General features: G+C 44.1%; 1 protein-coding gene across 1 annotated transcript; it reads right to left on the bottom strand.

The window, feature by feature from the left end:
* Positions 1 to 15,249: 15,249 nt before the first annotated feature.
* LOC132251750 (olfactory receptor 10A4-like) lies at positions 15,250 to 16,203 on the bottom strand. The gene has a single exon (XM_059731678.1). It carries the CDS (start codon positions 16,201 to 16,203, stop codon positions 15,250 to 15,252), a length of 954 nt encoding a protein of 317 aa, XP_059587661.1.
* Between the last annotated feature and the right edge of the window lie 565 nt (positions 16,204 to 16,768).

A 16,768-nucleotide genomic window follows, 5' to 3' on the forward strand; every position in this document is an offset into this window, starting at 1 on the left:
GTATTTAGGTAACTAAGTATTAGGCCTGTGTGAGTAGGCAGCTATTCATTCTGGCTTCAGATACAGCCACTTCAGATGCCAGGGATCTTTTCTGGAGCTCTGGACAGGGTTCCCCCTTTGATCCGGCCGAAGCGGCTCTGAAACTTTGGAGCCTCCTGGGAGATCCGGCCATAGGGTATAATGGGGAATCAATTAAATACCTATAACTTTGGGTTTTTTTTGTCTGATTTGGATGAAACTTGCAGGAGTGGTAGCCCCTGCTGAAAGCATGAAGCTTACTACGTTTCAAGGAGATCGGGGCTGCAGGGGTCCTGGGGGAACTGCACCTCAAATATCTTGAAAGAAAACTCTTGTCAGGTCTATGTGTTACACCACAGGGGGGTCAAAACTGCAGGGGTGGTAGCCCCTGGTGAGGCCACAAAGTCTGACAAGTTTCAAGGAAGTAGGCTCAGGGGTTTGGGGGAAACCGCACCTCAAGATGCGGACAAGCAAAACTCATGACATGGGTGACTGTGTGTTAAGGCACAGCAGGGTGACAGCTGAAGGGATGGTAGGCCCTGCTGTGGCCATGAAGCCTGCCAGCTGTCAAGGAGACACGTGCAGGGGATTCTGGGTTCTGGGGTCCTGCACCCCTAGCTGCTGGCAGACAAAACTCGTGACATGGGTACTTGTGCAATTGACTGTCTCTGTCTTGCGGCAGTTGATTGTCTGTATTGATCATTTCCTCTCCTTGGTCTGTGGCTTTGTAGGTGTTAATTGTTGCTAATTAATTGGTTACATTAGCTAGCAACTGTTTATTGACCTGGTTCCTGATTGAATCATGACTGATTCCTTACTGGCAACACAGTAGCTTAGCAGCCAGGCCTGCAGTAGCTCCCCGCCCCCCACCCACCCCAAGACAGACACAGGTCCACAAGGCCGGGGGAGGGGTGTGGCCAGACCACGAGCTGGGGGGCAGACCCCAAGCAGTAATGGGGTGGGTGGAGCAGGGCCAGATCCTGCCCATCATTCTTCATGGGCAATTTGCTAGTATATTCAATAATTCAATCACCACAACATTTGCACATACTTCTACTGTAGATTTGAGGTCCTTTTGAAGAAGTCACGGAGTGTTAATTAGGGTCTAATTTATTCTACAGTTGAAAGAATCAAAGCAAACAATTTCTTTACACCAGACATGTCTTCTGTTTCAACTGTAATTTTTTTTTAATGCTCCTAGTTTTCCTACTGGAGGTGAATCCAGTACATCACTAGGATATAGGTCTCCACCCTCATTGTTAAAATAGTCTTACTTTATTGTCAAAATTGCCTTATTCTACAACGTTGTCTTATTTTAGCATCTAATTGCTGGACCTGGTTAACCTTTTGTCTTCCAGAATAAATTCTATCAGATTACAGAGACCTCAGTTGGGCATTGTGATCCTCTAGTTTTTGTATTTTTTTTTCTCATTCAGCACTTGTACAAGTTACCCTTTAGCCTTCTTTGAAAATAAACTGAATAGATGGAGAATCTTCAATGTCTCACAGTTTACAGACTTCAAATAAATTGTGTAAATCTTATCTACCCATTTAGACGTTATAAGTAACCTTTCTGAAGTTTGGTCCACAGAATTCAGTAACAGTCTCATAAATTCTGAATACAGAGTTTAGATCACCAATGTACGCCTTCATCCTATTCCTCAGAATAACTTAATATTTTCTTCCTGTAATATGAAGGTCTTTATATATTAATTTGAACTATAAAATTTCACAAGCTCAGTCCATTTATCAAGAGCTAAAACATTAGTAAGGGATAAGATCACAGATCATTGGGGGCCAGATCCTATTACAATTTTCCAGTGTTTAAGTAGTACTTGGGCTTCAACCTACAATCATAGACTGCTGCTTGAGCCCCTAAAAATGCTTATTACAAATCCTCTTGAAATCTATCTTCATCTTATCCTGAAGCCTAATTCAGCATCAAACCAGTTTCAGCCATTTTCATCTTGGTTTATGTGCACTGAGCATCTGCTCTGTTACAACTGTAAGCCAGTTTCTGATCACTTAAACTGGTTTATGTGTAATGTCTGTCCCTAGATGACACCGAGATTCAAAGAAATGAATGAGGGAAGGGGATAAATGTGAGCTGATGCTACACAAAATGTACAGGTTTGCCAGGTACATTCCATGTATTTGCCATGGAAGTTAAAAGGGAATTAGTTGTCAGGATCTCATTAAATTAACAAAGCCTAGCCATTCTTCAAACAATTTGAAAACCTCAGCCAAACCCTAAATTATATTGACTGGGAAGAGAAAGAACCCACACACCATATAAAAGGTGGACTTTCTAGAATAAATTCTGGATGTAAAGTACTTGACTACTGTTAGCTAATCTTAATTCCAGATTCCCCATTTAGTTTTCATTCATATCTACCAGCGGTGGCCAAACTCTGGGTATGACACATGGCAGATCAAGCAGGGAGCACAGGGCAGGGAGCACAAGCAAACAAATGAAATTACAACAGCACTTGCAGAGGATACAGGATTAATCTGTGGTACGGCTGCCAAAATGTTGGCCCCCACTGAAATCTACAGTCACTGAGCACTTTAAAAGACCTACAGAGAGATGCATTATAGACATGTGGTCCAACCCCAATTTGCTCTACTGTGGACACCTGAAACTCTCTCAAATAGCAATGAATTAAGTTTGAGATTTGCACAAGACAAGCAGAAAATGGCATTTAACAATAATCTGCTCCAAAAAATCCATCTCCAGGCCACTACTGACCACAACTGTGTTCAGAGTAAAAAGAGTCAGCTTCTGCTTCCTTTCTTTTTTTCAAACTCTCTCAAATCCTTTTCCTACAGTTTTATTTTTCTGTTTCTGAGTACAGGCTCACCATTACTTGAAGGACCCATTAAAGCACAAATCATAAAGGAGTGAACTTTTTAAAGTCTTCAGGATAAAGATTCTGTTTTATAACTGATGTTCCTGGAGAGAAAAATGCATTTTCTTTAAGTCATCTCAAGACCTTCTTTAATAAATAAATGTATATTAGTACTAAAAGACAAAGAGTAACCAGTGTCACAGAGTGATGGGGGGCACGTTTATAAGTGTGCCCCACTGCACACTTGATATTGCATACAAGGTATGATAGACTATACAGTGAAGGGGTTCCTATGGGTAGGGGATGAGTCGGGCTGGGTGGGGAGGGTGGGGAGGGAGGGGCAGACAGTGAGCTCATAGAGATGCATGGGTAGGATATCAGGCATTGGGCCAGAGAGACAGTGACCTCATAGAGGGCTGACATCATCCTGCAGGGCAAGTTCCAGAACCCCAGGCCAGAGGCTCAGACCTGAACAGCCCTTCATGGGGGCAGGTCTCCCTGGCTGAAGCTGACACAGGTGAGGGAAAATCTGAGTCCAATTTCTGGTCCCAGGGCCACCGCTCTCATTTGTCCATCCCTCCTGCCCCACAGGTGCCACCCCCAGAAACTCTCAGGTTTACGCCAAGTGCTGCAGTTGGCACCCTCTCTCTACTTGGTCCCCAACCCTTCCTCCTGGTGAATGAGTTCAGGGTTGTGGCCCTTCTCAGTCACAGGCTGTAATTCAGGCCCAGCGCACAGGGCCCTAGCATGAGGCAACATGACAGTCACTTTGGTCTAAAAGCCAGTTGTGATCTCTTCCAAGTCTCAGCCAGTTCATGTCTCCGGAAATGTTGGGGCTTGGGACAAAATACCTAGTTGTAGCCTTCTGATGGCTGGGGAGCTTTCATCCCCATATTGCCCTGCAGCTCTGTCCGTCTGTCCAGCTGTCTGTCACTCTGACTTGGGTGCTGCTGCACTGAAAACAAAAGGCTTGCTCCAAGTCTCAGGCACTCAGGATCAAGCACAGACTGCTGCAGACCCAACAAGAGCTCCCCCCACCACTCCTCTGATGTCCACAGGGGCCTTTCCTCCCTCCTCTACTTCTCCCTTCCCTTTTCCTCCTGCCATTTCCCTATTCCTACACCTGTTTCTGCAGAGCCGCTGAGCTGTGCTAGAAGGGATCTGGGGGAAGGCAGTAAAGGCCTGGGATTCTCCTCAGGTTCTTTCCAGGGAGGGCTCAGGCGGGGGGTCAGGAAGGAGAAGAGTGGGGCAGGAGGAGGAGCGGGGTGAGGAAGTCAAGCATGTGGCTAGGGACTCTGTCTCTCTGTGCCTGACAAAGGCAGTGCATATGAGAAACAAGATAATCCTCTCAGGTAAGAAGTCAGGGCATGGGGAGTTGTCAAAACTGAAAGATATATTGCATCTGCCATGACAGGTATTGTTGTGCAGGACTCGCCAAATGGCATTGTTTCATACAATCCTCCACATTCATAGATTCATAGATGTTAGGGTCGGAAGGGAGCTCAATAGATCATTGAGTCCGACCCCCTGCATAGGCAGGAAAGAGTGCTGGGTCTAGATGACGCCAGCTAGATACTCATCTAACCTCCTCTTGAAGACCCCCAGGATAGGGGAGAGCACCACCTCCCTTGGGATCCCGTTCCAGACCTTGGCCACTCGAACTGTGAAGTTCTTCCTTATGTCCAGTCTAAATATGCTCTCTACTAGCTTGTGGCCATTATTTCTTGTAACCCCCAGGGGCCCCTTGATGAGTAAAGCCATTTGGTGCGTAAAGCCTCACCAATTCCCTTCTGTGCCCCCATGGTCAACTTATAGGCAGCCACAAGGTTGCCTCTCAACCTTCTCTTGCGGAGGCTGAAGAGGTCCAGGTTCCCTAGTTTCTCCTCATAGGGCTTGGCCTGCAAGCCCTTAACCATACGAGTGGCCCTTCTCTGGACCCTCTCCAGGTTATCCGCATCCCTCTTGAAGTGCGGAGCCCAAAACTGCACGCAGTACTCTAACTGCGGTCTGACCTGCGCCCGATAGAGGGGAAATATCACCTCCTTGGATCTGTTCGTCATGCATCTGCTGATGCACGATACAGTGCCATTAGCTTTTCTAATGGCTTCGTCACACTGCCGACTCACGTTCATCTTGGAGTCCACTAGGACTTCAAGATCGCTTTCCGCTTCGTGCCACCAAGCAGGTCAATTCTGAAATTATTTCCTGAACCACATAGTACATCTTAACACCACACTGGGACAATAAAGCTAGCGCTAATAACAGTCATCCCCAGGAACTGACTCCTCTCTGCTCCCTCATGGAGTCACCTTTGGGGATTGACACCAATGCCCAAGACTGGAAATCCCTCCTACTGAGCCTGTGGCACTGCACTCTGGCACTCTGCATGACCTCACTCTGTGATTACAATTTGTTCATGGATACTTAACTTATCACAGAACCGTAATCACGTGAAAAGTATGTAGGATTTTGACATCTTAGTCTCATGGGCATTTTCAAGATGCTTGGTGAACTTGCTATCAAATTTGGTCAGGTGTCATATGAGAGCCTATGTCATTCTAACTTTGTGCCAGGTATTCCTTCCAGTGATCTAAGTCATTCCAGCCATTATTTATGCAATGAAAGAGGGCAAGCATGATTTATTTCACAGAGAGGCAGACAGAGGTGGACCAGGAGAGATAAACACCTATGAAAAGTCATGAAGTTTCTATTCTTCTTCCCAGTCAACAAAGGTAAGTCTTGAAAATTGTAAACTACACAGCGATTGTCAGAGTCCCATTTATTCTACAATTCAGCAGCAACAAAATTCACCAAGAATAGTCCTGTGGTATCATTCACAGCAGGAGAGTATTTGCTATTAATTCTGCTATCACTTCTCTTTTAAAAATACATCTCTCTAAATTGTCTTTCCCTTGCCAGGATTAATCTTCCTTTGTGTTTAAAGATTTAGCACCCGGTGCTATCATGACCTTGTCCAGGGCTGGCACCTAGCCACCGGAGTGGTAGATATATGTTATTGACTGAAGAGAATTTTAATCTTAGACACATCTTATTCCTGAAGGCTCTTGACGATGCTTTGCCTTCTTGTCTATAGAAATAATAAATGGGGAGTCTGTATTTGTTCCCTGTCATGCACAATCAAATACATCCTGTAATTCTTTTCTGAATGACCTCTTTTGGTCAAGATCCTTTTGGAAGTCTGGACACTGCGATTGACTAATAGTCTTGGAAGGCAAGACTAAAGAGTATCATTTCATTTCCTATTCTTAAAATTTCTATCCTTATTTTTTTCTGTTGGAACATTACAGGATTACCTTCACAAGAAATCTGAACCACATCCTATATGTTACTAAACTGCCTTGTTCAGATCCCTGAGAAAACCTCAAAGGTCACATGGCATCAGCTTCGCCTTACGATGAAATTACAAAAACTGATGAGAAAGAGGGGAGAGTTAAATCTGCCTTTAGCTTCATTTGTTTTTTTTTCCAGGATTGCACAAATCTGACCTGCCCTAAAGCAGACAGATATTTTTACTTTTTTGTGTGTGTTTTTGTTGGTTTTGTTGAAGTGGGGGACGGCAGTTGCTGTCGGACTTTGCATTCTTCTTTCCTTCCTTTCTTTCATTCAATCTCATTGTGGACAGGATTGGAAGGAATTGTTTTAGACACTTGTTTTAGACACTTTCATTGTCTAAAAAACTTTCATTGTCTCAGAATTCACACATGTATAAATAAGTGAGGATATTTGGTCACTGACAATGTCATAACATCTCCTTTTTCCTCTCCCTTTCTTTTAGCTGATATTCAGGTATGGAGAGGAGAAATGAAACCATTGTGACTGAATTTATCCTAGAAGGATTTTCCACATTTGGAAATACAGCATGGATTTTCATCTTCCTTCTCTTTTCCCTTGCTTATGTGACTACCATAATGGGAAACACGTTAATAATTTTTATAGTCTGGCTGGAACACCGGCTTCACACGCCCATGTATTTTTTCATCGGCAATTTGTCATTCCTGGAGATCTGGTTCACGTCAGTCACAAGCCCTAAAATGCTGCTAATGTTCATCTCAGGCCAAAAAACCATTTCATTCCATGGCTGCATGGCCCAGTCTTACTTTTATTTCTTTTTGGGGGAAACAGAGTTAGCCCTCCTTGTGGTTATGTCATTCAATCGATATGTAGCTATCTGCCACCCTTTACAATATGCCACCATCATGAAGGCAAATGTCTGCATCTGCTTAGTCCTTGGTGCCTGGGTGGTAGGTTTCACATTTGGAAGTTCACACTTAGTTTTAATGACAAATCTGAGTTTCTGTGGGCCTAATCAGATCAAGAGTTTCTTTTGTGATAACTCACCACTATTTGAAATTTCCTGCAATGACACAGAAATGAATAGGAGGGCAGATTCTATATTGGTATTAACTGTAGTATTAGGTTCATTATGTTTAACCATGATGTCATACACATGCATCTTCTACACTATTTTCAAGATCCCAACTGTCAAACAGAAGCAGAAAGCTTTTGGCACTTGTGCCTCCCATCTTACAGCTTTGGCAATAGCCTATGGAAGCTGTATTGTACTGTATGCCAGGCCCTCAGGAAGCGTCTCCTTAGGCCAAAACAAAGTGGTGGCCCTGTTCAACACTGTGGTGTACCCAGTACTGAACCCCTTCATCTACAGCCTGAGAAACAAGATTGTCAAGCAGGCCTTGAGAGGCCTTTCATTGCAATATTGCAGAATTTTTTCAACATGTATGCCATGTTTGAAAACAGAAAAGGCATAAGAAAATGAAAGGGGATTAAGAGGGCAGGAGAGTAAAGTGTGTAATTTGTAGTATGTACCTGAATAATTAAATCCTACACTAAGGAAAGGTACAACCCAAGGCACTGTGGACAGAGGGTATACCACCAGTCCATCTCATGCACTGCACTCGGGGCAAGGGAGGTGGGCGTCAACCTTCAACCTCCAGGCTGCTGCCATCTGGCATTCAAGACAGAACCTCAGAGTGAAGCTCATGTCCTGGTACCTTGACTCTGATGACAGCCCTACGATGGGTAGATATATAATTGCATGTATTATTCTTACCTAAAATCCCTATGTATCAATAAAATTCATCTATTATTGAATGGAAATGTTGTGATCAGTCTGAGGGTTTGGGACCACTCAAAACAAGGTATCTGGGTCAAAAATCCAGGACCCACACAACTGTGCCATTACAATCAAGGGGAGGCAATGAGAGCTGTGCCCAGACTGACCAGTGTCATGCCTAGAGATACTGCTACTGCTGCAGCTCAACCTGAGAAACTATCCAGAGGGAAAGGGAGACTATGTCAGAGTTACTTCAGGAGCAAGACAGGAGAAAGACGGGCAAGATGTACCGAGAGACAGGGAAATGAACTATGTACCTAGCAGCCACCTGGGCAAAACCTTTCCATTGAGGAAATACTTGAGAAGATCTGACTGGGATGGGATACAGGAAATGTTACTGGCATGAAAGAGCAGGGCTGTAACATTTGTGAGTTTGAGGAAGTGATGCTGACAACTCCAGATTCACAACATATATATGGCCTGTTCACAGATGGCTGACCTAAACAGGTTTCTCCATGTTGGCATGTGTGCTGAACATCTGGGGTACCATGGAGCTGGGGAAAGCTTGGTAATAAGATGATATATCCTTTTCAATGGAGTTCATTGTATCTGGGCACCTGTCTTCTTGATGTGTTGCAAGGCACTGAGTAAGCTCAAGGTCAAGACATCCAATAGGGCTCCAAGGAGCACATGGAAATTTCGGCTTCTGTTCCAAACTTGGATATATTCATCACAATCAAAATATGCCAATGAGTTCTTGTAGCAGTAAGGGCTGACCCTTTTAGAGGGAGCAGGCAGCCCTGGTGGAGGAGTCCAGTGGTATCCAGTTATCTACTGAGGGAGTATCCACAAGTGGTTAAAATGCTAAAGGAGAGAGCATAAGTTGGTGAGCTGGAGGAAGGGGCAGCTTGGAGCCAGAAGGCAGACTGGAAAGCAGATAAACTTGCTGCCAGGATGAGCCATGCAGCAGCACTGCACCAGAGATAAAGCACTTCTTCTACTGTCCAGGGAGGGCTGAGAGTTTTTGTTGCTCCTTTATTTGTTTAGTGCAAAGACAGTGTTAAAGGACTTCTTCTACTGCCCAGGCCAGGGCCACGGCCAGGGGTATTGTTTATAAATATGCTTGCGGTTGCTGAATTATGGCATACATCATAAACTCAATAATTTGATATTGATATCAAAGGATATATGATATATCCTTTTCAATGGAGTTCATTGTATCTGGGCACCTGTCTTGTTGAAGTGTTGCAAGGCACTAAGTAAGCTCAAGGTCAAGACATCCAATAGGGCTCCAAGGAGCACAGGGAAGTTTCAAGTTCTCTTCCAAACCTGGATATATTCATCACAATCAAAATATGCCAAGGAGTCCCTGTAGCAGTGAGGGCTGACCATTTTAGAGGGAGTAGTCAGCCGTGATGTAGATGCCCAGTAGGGACCAGTTATCTACTGATGGTGTACCCACGAGTGGTTCAAAACCCTAGGGGAGAGAGCAGAAGGTGGTGAGCTGTGGGAAGGGGCAGCTTGCAGCTAGGAGGCAGAGTGGAAAGCAGGTAAACTTGCTTCCAGGAAGGGCCATACAGCAGTACTGCCCCACAGATAAAGGACTTCTTCTACTGCCCAGGCCAGGGCCACGGCCAGGGGTATTGTTTATAAATATGCTTGGGGTTGCTGAATTATGACATACATCATAAACTCAATAATTTGGCTGAGTTGGTCTCTAAGTCCCATGTGCATGTAATAGGGGGCAGTGATGCTAATTCTAATTTTCCTCTAAAGCATCTAAGTGGTATTTAGATACTTAAGTATGCCCCATGCCATTCAGCAAGAGCCCATGAAAAAAATTATTGATGTAAAAAGTGGTGGGCTAATGCCGAGATCCTTTTGTAGTTCCTCTCTCCCATACGTCTTTTTTCAGGTCTAAAATCATGGCAAATGGAACAAAATTATCCCATTAATTTTTGTATGGCACTTTAACAGGGTGGCATATATGCACAATTAATCACCTAAGAGGCAAAAGAGGATTTGGGCCATAAATATCCACAATACAGTATAATCAGGCTGAGGAGAGGAATGACTATCCAGGTTCCAGGCACCCCTAAATGTCTGCAGGTCTGTAATTTTACTTCCCTCTCATATGTCTGCAAGATTTCATAAATTCTTTGTAGTACTGAGCTAGACATGCATGATGAGCTAAGATTTATAGTCTGAAACTTCAACCTACATATTGCAGCCAAAATTGTTTTCCTTTATCGCCGAGGGCCTAAGGTAGGGCATTGGTCCAGTATAACTTCTACATAACTCCCTAGTCTTATTGCACCTGTTGACATCATCTCAGCATCGGGGTCAGTGGCAAAAGCAGAGGTAGTCCTGGAACCGTTGTTGCACATTTCATTCCATGATCCTTACAGAAGGTGCAGAAACACCCACTACACTGAAGAGTATAAGTGTAGAGAGGAAAATTATTTTTGTCTACACTGCTTAAAATGCTAGAATCAAAATATCTGATCCCTAGTAAGGAGGTCTAGACATGCAAACAATATATCCAGTGGCATTGCTTTCACTCATTGCACTTCCCTGGTTCTTTTTTTCCCCCACCACTCTATCAGATCCTAAATTCATTGTTGATCCCTTTGGGATCAGGCCCATCTCCCTGTGGTATTCCAGTATGCCATGACATCTTGCTCATGCTTTGATGTTAATGACGACTTCTGTGCAACTGTGCCTCACAGTGAAATCACTTCCTGAAGCACACAGTGCATCTTAACACCACACTGGCACAATAAAGTTAGCACTGACAACAGTCATCCCCAGGAACTGACTCCTCTCTGCTCCATGACAGGGTCACATTTGGGGATCGAGATGGGTGCCAATGACTGGAAAACCCAGCTATGGCACCGTACTTTGGCACGCTGCATTACCTCACCCTGTGCTCACCATTTGTTCATGGATACTTAACTTATCACAGAACCTTAACCACACTGAATGTGTGTGGGACTTGGACATCTCGGGTTCAGACAGTTTCAAAATTCTTGGTGAACATGGTATTAAATTTGGTCAGGTGCCATATGAGAGCCTGTAGGATTTTTTTCATTATCACTATGTGCCTGGTGTTCTTTCCCATGATCAAATAAATCCCAGCCTCTATTTATGGAATGAAAGGAGGCAAGCATGTTTTATTTGAGAGAGAGAGAGAGGCAGACAGAGGTGGACCAGCAGAGATGAAGACCTATGGAGAGTCGCCTGGTTTCTTTTTATCCTTGAGAGGCCTTTCATTGCAATATTGCAGAAGTTTTTCCCCAGGTGTGCCATGTTTCAAAACAAAAAGGAATAAAATGTTTAAAGCGGCATAGGTTGTAGCCATATTGATCTAAGGACATAAGCAGACATGGCTCTTTGGTTAAATCTGATATTTTATTAGACCAACACAGATAGTTGGAAAACTTCCTCTTAGCCAGCTTTTGGGGTTAAATACTCTTTGTCAGGTTGAAGAGACATCTGCAGTTGGTGTGTGTGTAGCAGAACCCCCTGTTTTTTCTTTTTTTTTTTTGTATTTATTTTAAAGTGCATTCCCTCCCCTTCCCCCAATCATTTCTGACTTTTTCTCTGCCTCTCTATTCCCTATAGATAAGTATTAGTGAGCTCAGACTTAGGATATGCTTTAAACATTTTTATTTTGGTAGCAAGTTTTGGTTTCGGATATCCACCATTTTATGTTGTATTATTATCATTTTCGTATTGATTTTTATTGTTTCATATGGATAGTGTATGATTTAGGCCTGTGTTTGTAAGTGAACCAAAGTCATGTCAAGTTTCCATTTTATATGTCAAGATTCCATCTTGTGTCCTCTGCCTGGGCATCCCATGTTGCAACTGTATGAGTCACGTACCCCTCCCATGTAAATTGGTTCCCCGATGAATGAGTGTGATTGGGAATGATTGAAATACAAATGGTAGCAGGCCTCTACTGAATGGCCTGTAATGACTAGGCCATCACCTCGCATTGATTCACCAAGGAACCACAGACCTCACCCAGGAACAGAGACAAGACCACCATTTGAAAGACAATAGACCCTGCAAAACCAGCAACTCTCACCATTACAGACACCCAAAACTGCACATCCCTGCATGGAGCACACATACTCAATATGGCAGGGGCTGACCCTTGCCTGGGCATGCCTCCTGGCACTAGGGTCACACAAGGTCTGCCCCTATAAAAAGGGGCAGTGAAGACAGACCCGGTGGGAATGCCATTTCCATTTGGACCAGCACCATGCCACATTACCTATCCACCCACAGGCCCTGCCAGCAACCCCCCTCTGGACAACACCTACTGGACAAGGACCCCTTCCAGCCTGGATAGGTAGATATTACCTGCACATCTCCTTGTACAATTTGGACTCTCTCTGTCCCTCTCTCTCTCCTCCTGGATTTCAGTGGACTTCAGCCCCTGTACCAAGCCCCTTTAACCCCTGCTGCCATTGTGTGTGGGGTGGGGGTGGCGGGGTGCGAGAGAACCAATTTGGCATTGTGTCACAATCTCCCCTGTTCAATAAAACCACTGTCATTTGCAACCCCGAGTTGGGTCATGATTTACTGAATCCCAGTCCCTTCCCCATCTTAAATTCCAGCCTCATTCTATCTCTCTCTCTCACTCTCTCTCTCAGCTCCAGCTCCCACCCTCTCTGCTAGTTTTCTGATCTCCTCCCAATTCCATCTCCCCTTTTCTGCCACCTCTCAGCCTCTCCTAGCTTTCCTGCTGTCTGCTGCTTTTCCTGTGATTTGCTGCTGTCCGTCTCACTGTTTTCAGGCTTCCCCTGCACCTTCTGTAATCTTCACCACCCCCCCGCCCTGCAGCTTCCCAGCTCCTATTAGCTGTCTCTAGCTTCCAGCACCCACTGCTGCTCTCTGCAACTTCTCTAGCTGCCCCCAAGCCATCTTCTGCCTCTCCACACCCAGAACCCCTCTTTAACACCCACACTTTCCCTTAGTCCCATTTTCCCTGTCCCCATCTACCTTCTCAGCTCCCCTGTAGCTCTGGCTCCAGTCCCAGACTCTGTGCCGGCAGGCTTCCCTCTTCTGCAGACTTTGGGCATTGTCTTTTAATAAATTAAGATCAATTAACCTAAAGTTACCCCCCAGCCTCAGTTCTTCAGCCCAGGCCCCTCTAGTCTACCAGTTCTAATCCCGGTCCCGGTGACTTTCATTTCTAGTAACTGTAACTCCCTACACTTCTACTTTCTTACCTTAACCTTTCCCCAGGTATCCCAAGTACACCAAGCACATGCATACATACACATCACAACACCCAACTTAGGAACTCACCTGTGTGTATGTGTAGTTGGGTGGTATGTGTGTGAATTAGTGAATACACATATATATACACATATATAGATATCAATGTGCATGTGTGTGGTATATGAATTAGTAATCCACGTATGTGCATTGGATGTGCAGGTGTTGGTAACTGGTAACTGATATTGTCTAAATGTGGTGTGTGTAGCATATATGGGCTTAAAGTGGCGATAGGTGTGCATGAACGTAGACTAGTTATTTTGAATCTGTGTGTATCTGAGTTGCTAGTGTGAGTGTATATATATATATATATATATATATATATATATATATATCATGGCATTGTGTGCATGATATACGAATGAGTGATCTGTGTCTAACTTCCAGGGTGTATAGTGTATGTGCTTGAGCTGGTGATGAGTATGCATGTGCCTAGGCTGGTTTGAATGTGTATATATGCCTGAGTTGGTAGTGTGAGTGTGTATGCACCTAATTGATTTTTGTGTTTGTATATGTGCAACTGTGTTAGGCCCTCCTGTCTAACAGAACAATACTGAGATCCTGAGAGTTGGCCTGATCCCACAGGGCAACATGTGCTCTTCCTGGACGAATGAATAGTAAAGAAGCCAGACACTGGTCTGCATGCAAGAAAGCCAATCAGTGAAGATGATCGTTGAAGAGTTAATGAGTGAGAGAGAGGCTGGGAGGGGAGGTGGGGAAGTGGAATGAATGTAGCTGGTAAATAGTGGAGAGGTCCCTGGGAAGTCAGATGTGAGGCAAGTTTTCCCCAAGGTTGCTTGACAAGAAAAATATCAAATCTACAGACATGGACATAAGCATTTATATGGAAAACATCATGGAAGGCCATATACCTTATATAAGATCACTTATGAGTGGTACTTCTGTCATAATCATTTAAATAAAGTGTTCTAAAAAGACTGACCATTGCTGCTTTAAATTAACCCAGAAGTAGCATACTGGGGAAATTTATTCAACAGATAACAGAAAATGCTGCAGTGGGTTGCACATCATGTGTAGATGAGTCCTAAGTAGTCTTATTTTTTTCAGGTGGCTGAAATGCATTTCCTGTTAAAATTTTGAGGCACTGGAATTCCAGACAGAAATTTTTAAAAACTGAAACCTTTCAAAAACTATCGTGGCAAAATAGGCTCTCTTTTATAATCATCTCACTGCTTGATTTTTCCTCATTTTTAAAAGGTTTTTATAGTTTAATTTTCAATTTTAATAGAATGATTAAAATTTGTTCTAGGTGTACCTCTTTAATGTGGACTATTTAAGGCTTTTGATTTGGAAGCCCACCATTTTAAATAAGCCCAGAGTTTCTACCAGAAACCCACCCACACCCTCCCAAACACCCCACCTCCCATGATACCCACAAACACGCCCATTCCCTCCCACAGCATCCACACACACTCCCACACCTCCACATCAAACCCCAAACACAACCTACCACATACACTCCAATCCCTACCATAACCCCACGCACACTCACACCCTCCCACAGCCCCAACCACAACCACATACCTGACACCCCCACCATCCCCATACACCCCACCCACCATACCCACACCACACACACACACACACACACACACACACTTCCCAACCACCCGCTCCGCACATGGTGAACAAGAGTAAAACTGTAGTTTGAACTATTATTCGATTGCCTCTAGATACACTACACAAACACATAAAACCAGAAAAAATATTTTTTTAAATAAAATTAAAATAAGTCATAATGGATGCTTGATTTTTTTTTTAGTATATGATTTGTGTTTTTTTCTGGTTTCAAGATGGAAGTCCCAAGATGGCAATGAGGGGGCGGGGCAGCCATCAAAGGCCAGAGATACCCTTGCAGCCCTCAACAGCTCACCAAAATCAGTTAAGCAGTCCTCTGGCCAAAATAATTGCTTGCCTCTTGCCTACATCAATGATGAAGTTGGTCCAATTAAAGATATCACCCTAAAATCCTTTCCTTTATGGTATGCTTATTCCTTTAACAGCTTTCCTAAAAGCCCCCTTCACCTCTTTGTTCCTCAATGTGTATATCAGTGGGTTCAAAGCTGGTGTTATGGCCGTGTAGATGAGGGAAAGAACTTTGTCACCTTCTGGGGTGTGGCGGGACTTGGGTCGCAGATAGGTTAAAAGGATTGTTCCATAGAACAACATTACCACCATAAGGTGTGAAGAACAGGTGGAGAAGGCCTTTCTTCTTCCCTCCGCTGAAGGCAGTTTGAAAATGGTGGACATAATGTGGATGTAAGACAGGATTATTAGCAAGAAAGGGCCCATAATGAACAGCACTGTCACAACCATAATAAGAATCTCATTCTTGGATGTGTCTGCGCATGCCAACTTTGCCAGTGGTGCAAAATCACAGAAGAAGTGGTCAATGAGGTTGGACCCACAGAAAGGCATGGTGAAGATCCATGTGATCTGAATCAGCTGCACTGAGATGCTGGTGATCCACGAGGCAGCTGCTAGGCTCACACATTTCCGACCACTCATGATGGTAGTATAGTGTAAGGGGTGGCATATGGCAACATAGCGGTCATAAGCCATGGATGCTAGGAGGCAGCATTCAGTAACTCCCACGATGGCATAGGCACACAACTGGGATATGCAGCCTGCAATGGAGATGCTTTTATGCTTCACCAAGAGGTGTACCAGCATTTGGGGAACCACACTGGTTGTGAAACAAATGTCCAAGAAGGACAAGTTTACCAGGAAAAAATACATGGGGGTGTGAAGGCTGGGACTGAGCTTTATCAAGAGGATGATTAGGAAGTTTCCCAGTAAAGTCACAATGTAAGTCACTAGAAACAGGAGGAAAACAAGGCTCTGCATCTCAGCAAGATATGAAAATCCAACCAGAATGAACTCTTGGATGACAGTCCGGTTCACACGGGTGTCTCTCTCAGAAGAGGCCATCTGTGGGAGCAAGAAGGGAGGGAGTAAATGTCCAGGAATGTTTCCAAAGAGGAAGACAGCAACTCAACAGTTTCTACCATACTCAGTTATTTAGGAATCCTTTACATGAAAACTCGTGTCTTCTACATACCATCTAGTAATGGTCCTTCATCACCAGCCGAGATTATATGGTCTTCCTCTGTTGACTTCAGAAGAGGTGAAGGCCTATTTTCACCACGTGTGGAATCCAACCTATTGACTAGTGGAGCTATCCTGGTCTATGTGCCTGCCAAACCCTGTCCAGAATGAAAAGACGTGTGGTCAAACTCATCTGAGAATTGAAGTTTGATAGCTAGGCTGTTAAGCCAACTTGCGTTTTGGTGGTGGCTGATGACAAACAAATGTTGTGGTTTGTAAAGTGTTATAGGGTATTTTCAGCCTCCTCACTTCCTTAAAGTATTGCCTAATTGAGTTACACACCCCCTGCTTTACCTGCTTTGCCTTGGACCACTTATCTCTCTTTCTCGTCTGCTCAGGGGATCAGCTTCAAGGTGAGGGCTGAAGAGGAAGTGACATATGGTCTATG

Source organism: Alligator mississippiensis, chromosome 7 (assembly GCF_030867095.1).
Source record: "Alligator mississippiensis isolate rAllMis1 chromosome 7, rAllMis1, whole genome shotgun sequence".
In the NCBI taxonomy this organism is placed as follows: Eukaryota; Metazoa; Chordata; order Crocodylia; family Alligatoridae; genus Alligator; species Alligator mississippiensis.

Coding starts and splice junctions, on each gene's coding strand:
- LOC132251750 (XM_059731678.1), bottom strand. CDS start 16,203: ATGGCCTCTTCTGAGAGAGACACCCGTGTGAACCGGACTGTCATCCAA.